The sequence below is a fragment of the Belonocnema kinseyi genome, chromosome 7, assembly GCF_010883055.1.
Source record: "Belonocnema kinseyi isolate 2016_QV_RU_SX_M_011 chromosome 7, B_treatae_v1, whole genome shotgun sequence".
In the NCBI taxonomy this organism is placed as follows: domain Eukaryota; kingdom Metazoa; phylum Arthropoda; class Insecta; order Hymenoptera; family Cynipidae; genus Belonocnema; species Belonocnema kinseyi.
The window spans coordinates 78,648,389-78,654,388 of NC_046663.1; the positions used below are offsets into that span (position 1 = coordinate 78,648,389).

General features: G+C 28.0%; 1 protein-coding gene across 8 annotated transcripts in view; it reads right to left on the minus strand.

The window, feature by feature from the left end:
- The window catches only part of LOC117177056 (AF4/FMR2 family member 4-like), a 376,982-nt gene that overhangs the window by 22,735 nt on the left and 348,247 nt on the right, over nt 1-6,000 (minus strand). For all 8 annotated transcript variants that reach the window (XM_033367529.1, XM_033367526.1, XM_033367525.1 and 5 more), the window contains 2 exons: nt 5,716-5,753; nt 2,804-3,320 (listed from right to left, as the gene is read on the minus strand). In XM_033367529.1, the coding sequence (XP_033223420.1) occupies nt 2,804-3,320; nt 5,716-5,753 (555 nt within the window). The remainder of the gene's footprint in view (nt 1-2,803; nt 3,321-5,715; nt 5,754-6,000) is intronic.

Consider the following 6,000-nt stretch of genomic DNA (forward strand, 5'->3'; position numbering starts at 1 on the left):
GAGATTTAATTATTATGTGTAATTTATATTTTAGAAAGCTTTGACAAATTTTATTACAAGATATTCGCAAACATATTAGCGCCATCGATTCTTAAATCGATACTATATTATATTCTAACTAACTAACTATATTATATTCAATTTAAACTGCGTCAAAATTTTAACTTTTTAAACAAAACTGTTGCCTTTTTAACAAGATAGATGAATATCTAACAAACGAAGTGAATTTTCTACAAAAAAAGACAATTTTAAACAAAAGAAAAAGAGTTTTTAAGAAAATAGTTTAACTTTCAACCAAGTAGTTTTATTTTCAACCGAAAAGATGAATTTTCAAGCAAGAAGATTATTTTTCAAACAACAAGATTAATTTTCTACAACAAAGCACAATTTTTGAAGAAAATACATAAATTTTCTAAGAAACAGTTGTGTTTTTAACTAAAGAAACCAAATTTTAATTAACCAGTAGTTGAAATTTGAACTAAAAAAGAGAATTTTGCAAAAAATTTTTTGAGATTTGTAGATATTCAAAAGTATACTTCAAATTAAAAGAATTTAAGGGCAACGAGAAGAATTTGATGCAATTCATAGAAATGCATGATGAATTGAAGACAATTAGAAATTATGAAAAAATTAATTGAATTCAGTAAGTGTGAAATGAGTTTCGAAAATTTTAAATGACTACAAAAGAATTTCATGAAATGTCTAAGAATTAAATGTGAATTAAAGAGGCTTTAGGATAAATTAAAAGTAAATAAATAAAACTTAAAACACTCCACTCAAATGAGTAAATTTAGATCAATTCCAGTAAATTTAAAGAATTTACGATGAAGTCCAAATTAATTCAAATTCACTGCAAAATGTATTTTATATCCTACAACAAGCACTCCCTCGCTTCTTGTGAATAAATCATTTAAAATTCATTAAAATATTATAAAGTCCCGTGAAATTACATAAAATCTGGCAACATTTCCTAAAATCCGAAAAAATTTATTAAAATACCTCGAGAGCTTTCAAAATTCCTTAAAATTACTGAAATCCTCGAAAATCTTATAAAACCCCTTGAAATATTTTTAAATATTAAAAAACTATTCCATATCTTCCGAAATTCTTCAAAGCCGCATTATATTTTTTTTTGAATCCCTAAAAGATCATTAAAATCCCTGAAAATCCCTTGAAATTTTCTTAATCTCTCGAAAATCCCTTGGATTTCTTAAACACCCTAAAATATGGCAAATATTTTGTAATTCCTTCAAATCATTCAAATTAATAAAAATTCCTTGAAATCGTTTAAAATACTTTGAAATCCCTTAAAACTATTTAAAGCTCCTGAAAATTCCTTGGAATCTTTGAAAATATCATAACATTTTTCAAATCTTTAGAAATGCCTTCAGATATCTTAAAATCATTGAAATCACACGAAATCCCTGAAAATTCTTGCTAATAAATTCTCTGAAATCCATGAAAATATTATAACACTAGCTCGAGGGCCTTTGAAATCCTTTAAAATCATTGCAATCCTGAGAAATCTTTTTAAATATTCTAAAACCTTATAGATTCTAAAAACACGTTTAATATCATCTTTAGTAATTCTTTAAAACTTGTTTAATCTCTTGGAAAGGTCCTGAAATCTTTTACAATTTCTTAAAAATATTAGAAACCCTTGTTTTGAAATTTCTTGAAAATTTTTAAAGCATGTAGAAATTCCTTAGATGTTTTTAAAAATACCCTAAAATCCTTTGAAATCCCTTCAAATTATTGAACTGTATTAAAAAATCCTTCGAATCTTTTAAAATATCCTATAATATTTTTAATCCTTAGAGATTCAATGCAACATTTTTAAATCTCGTGGGAATGCCTTAACATTTTTTAAACTACACTAAAATATTGAAAATCCAATGAACTCTTTTGAAATCCCTTGAAACTTTTAAAAGCGCCTGAAAATTCCTTCATATTTTTATGGATTCTCTGAAATCCTTTGGAATCCCTTGAGATTATTGAAATCTACTGAAAATGCCTTGGAATAGTTTTAAATGACCTAAAATATCTCAAATTCTATTAAATATTTTAAAATCTCTTGACAGATTTTTAAAGGCCTTGGAAATTCCTTTGCATTAAAAAAAACTCTAATAGCTTAAAAATAGTTTTAAATTCATTCAAATCCTTATAAATTCCTCGAAAAATTTGGAATCTCTTGAAAATTCTTTGGAATATTTTAAGATACCCTAAAATGCTTCGAAATCTTTTAAAATCACCTGAAACCTTTTAGAGTTCGTAGAAATTCCTTGGAAGTTTGAAAATATCCTAAAATCCTTTGAAATCACTTCTCTTGAAAATTTCTTGGAATTTAAAAAAAATACCCTAACATCTTTAAAATCCCTTCAAATTATTGAAACCCACGTAAAATTCCTTGTAATTTTTAAAGGAAAATAAAATATTCTGAATCCTTTAAAATGCTGTAGAAATTGTTGACAATCCCCTCGCGATTATTGTCCTTTAAAATTCATTTCAAAAAGTTTAAAGCACTTTAGAATTCCTTGCTATTTTCAAACAAATCAAGAAAATTAAGAAATAGTTATTGGGCCCGAATTCAAAAGTGGCTCAGCCATGGGTTAATTTAATTGAAAGAAAAGTTATTCAAGTGACCTTTTTATTTCAAAAGAGAGTATTGACAATTCTTTTTAAATCCCTGACTTTTTCTGACCAAAAAACTGCATGATATCCAGGTTTTCCCTGACCTGCGGCTATCTCGTGTCATCTTATATTTAAATGGAGAAAAAAAGCTATGCATGTAATTGAAATTTACCTGAGGTGGTTTGGCTTCCGCATTCTGATCTCGCGACTGCGGGGCAGCCTTGTTCATAAACGAACTGAGGCCCCATTTACGCTGCGACTCCTTGACGGCCGAAGGCGGTTCCTCAACGGGTGCCGGAGGGGAAACCGAGGGTGGCGTCGTCGGGCCTTTGATCGGCGGCTGGGTCACCTCATCTTCCGAATCGTCGCTGCTATCCGAGCAAGAATCCGATCCGGAATCCGAGCTAGAACTGGCACTTCCGGAACTCGGAGGTGCCTCTCCAGGTGGACTCGGGGGTCTTTGGTGAACCATAGGATTGGGCGATCGTTTATTCATAGGATTCGGTATGGATGGAGAGAGCATTCTCGGCGGACTCGGCTGCTTCATAAGTGGCGAGGACGCTGGAGGACTCAGAGGTCTCGTAGGCGATAGAGGACCTATCGGTGACATTGCCAGGGGTGACATCGGGGCCAGGAGTGGTTGGGGCGCTGATGGCATTGGCGGAAGCATCTGCAATGGTCCTGCCAAACTGCAAATTAAATGAATTTAATTCATTAACCAATATTTTCAATTAATAATTATCAATAATAATAATAATCATCATCATCTTCCAATTAATTCATTCGCTTTGTTCACATTAAAGCTCCTATGATTCTGCTCGCTTTCAGCCCGTTGTTTTTCTCGCGAATTTTCTCTCATATCAGTTTGACATAATATAACATTGCTTTCAAACTTGAACAATTTAAAAATTAATTAATTAATTTCATGAAATTAGTTTCAAGATCCTAATTTGAGAATGTTTCAATTTTTAACGATGTTTGGAATTGTTTAATTTCAAACGCTTCATAGTTCATCAATTTTGAAATTTTCCCATTAGAAGATTTGAATATTCTAAACTATTTGGTTTCAATTTAAAACGTGAAAAATTGTCTGCTTTTTTTAATTCTTCAAAATCGGAAAATATTAAATTAAAATCTTGACAATTGCCCAATTTTCAGATAAGAGGATTTGTAATTAAACAATTTTTAATTAAATGCTTCCAGAATACATTCAAAAAATGAAAAACCTAGTCAATAATTTTTCAAATTAAACCTTAAGGTAATTGTGCCAAACGTCAGATATCTCAAGAAGAAAACTACAAAAACATTTCGTATTCGAAAAATGTTAAAACTTATAAAAAAATTATTTTACCAGTGTTTTTAGCAATTAATTTTTGTATACATCGATTCTTTCAATTTTTTGAAAAATGGCGTGGCAAACTTTTTGATGGATGAAACTGCTTAAACAATTTTGTTAAAAGAAAATCATTTTTAAACAAATAACCATATTTGAAGATTATTAACTTATTTTCAGAATTGGAAACAGAGTTGTAGAGAATGTTTTCCCCAAAAAATTATCCAATGTTTATTAACATTCGAACATTTTTGAAAAATTGTTATCAGACAGTAAGAAAAAATACAATTACAAAAACATTATTTGGGGGGGGGGGGTTCAACGTTTTGCCATAAAGAAATAGTTGTTTCTTTCTTTAAAAAATAACTGATATAACTTAATCTTTCCAAGGACCTGCTTTTTCCTACGACTACTTTAAAAATAAGAAGATTTTAGAACTAGGCATTGCAAATTTAATTATTTTTTATACATCATTCTTGTTATCCATTCTTTTTTTTTAATATTTAATTTTCAAAATAATATCTTAAAAATTTACGATCTTCAGTTGAAAATTAAAAAAAAAACGAAACATCCCAAATTAAAAAATATTATCGTGGACAATTTGAAGAATGAATAATAATTCTAAAAGCAGTGTTAAAAATTAAACAATTAAAAATGTTGTTACTATATCACAAAATAAATTAAACTTAAAGTATCTAAAATTAGTAATTAAATAATTTCTTCAATTTTGAACGACTACAATTTTAGAGATCTGTATTTTTCATGTTTAACGCTGAATTTTTAATTTTTACCTTCCATAAATTTCAATTTTGTAATTAAAATTGATATAGTTGAGATTTGAAAAGAATAATTTACAATTTGAAAATTGCAAGAATGAAGGTTAATTTTTAAACAATTTAAATGTACTTACAGTACCGACTTTAAAGGGTTTCAGTATGAAAACAGTTATACTATCACAATTCTTCGTGACTAAACATTTTCTCAGTTTTAAATTAAGTTTGGATTTCTTTCATTTACAACGTTTTGGAGTAGACATTTTTTCATTTTTATTGTTTCCCAAGTAGATTAATTTTTATTTTTGAACGTTTTTTTTAATAATGCAATTTTAAAGGTTTACACTTAATTAAAAATTAGTTTCATTTGGAACGATTAAAATGAAGATTAATTTATTTGTTGATCTCTAAAAAGTTCGTCTAATCAATTTCAATGATAGATTATAATTTTTGTACTTAATAACGATTTCAATTCCTTTTGAAGTTCAAATTATCCAAATTTCAAAATTCCAGTCTGAAAATATCAAATTTTTATTATCCTTAACGCTTCTGATGTACCATTTTTCAATTACTTTGTATTTCAAGTTAGAAATGGTGCAACTTTAATTCCTTTTCATTCCATTCGAAATATTGTCCTTTTTTCATAATTTTACCAGATAAAAAATTATTTCATTCGGAACGATTTCAATTAAAAATCGTTTAATTTTTTTTTATAATTTTAAATGCTTATGGTAAAAAAAGTTTTTCAAACTAAATATTTAATAAATGTACTGAATAATGGACTTTTTCATTGTTTATATTTTCCATGCTAGAGAAAAAAAGTAGAAACTGCTAGTTTTAAATAAACCTGAAGTTTTCATTCATTCTGAAAATACACTATTCAAATCTTAACTGTTGATGATATTCAATTTGAGTAATTTAAATTGCACTTTACTTATCATAGAATCTTTACAATTATATAATAATAAATTTACTCACTCGGCGGAAATATCTGGTATCGGCCTCGGTGGTATTATCTGTAATAAAATGTTTGTTTAAATTACAATGAGGAATTATATCGATGGTAGACCCGAGTGGTTTCCACTCAATACAAAATTTGTTTAAATTTCAATATTTGATCAATATGACTTGTTTCTGATCGTAAATTTCACTAAAATTTTGATTCGCTACTCTTTGCAACTCGATTTGCAACCACATGTATTTCTAGAAATAACTTAAAGAGTGTATAAAGAAAAGCAAACCTTTTTTATACATATATTATAT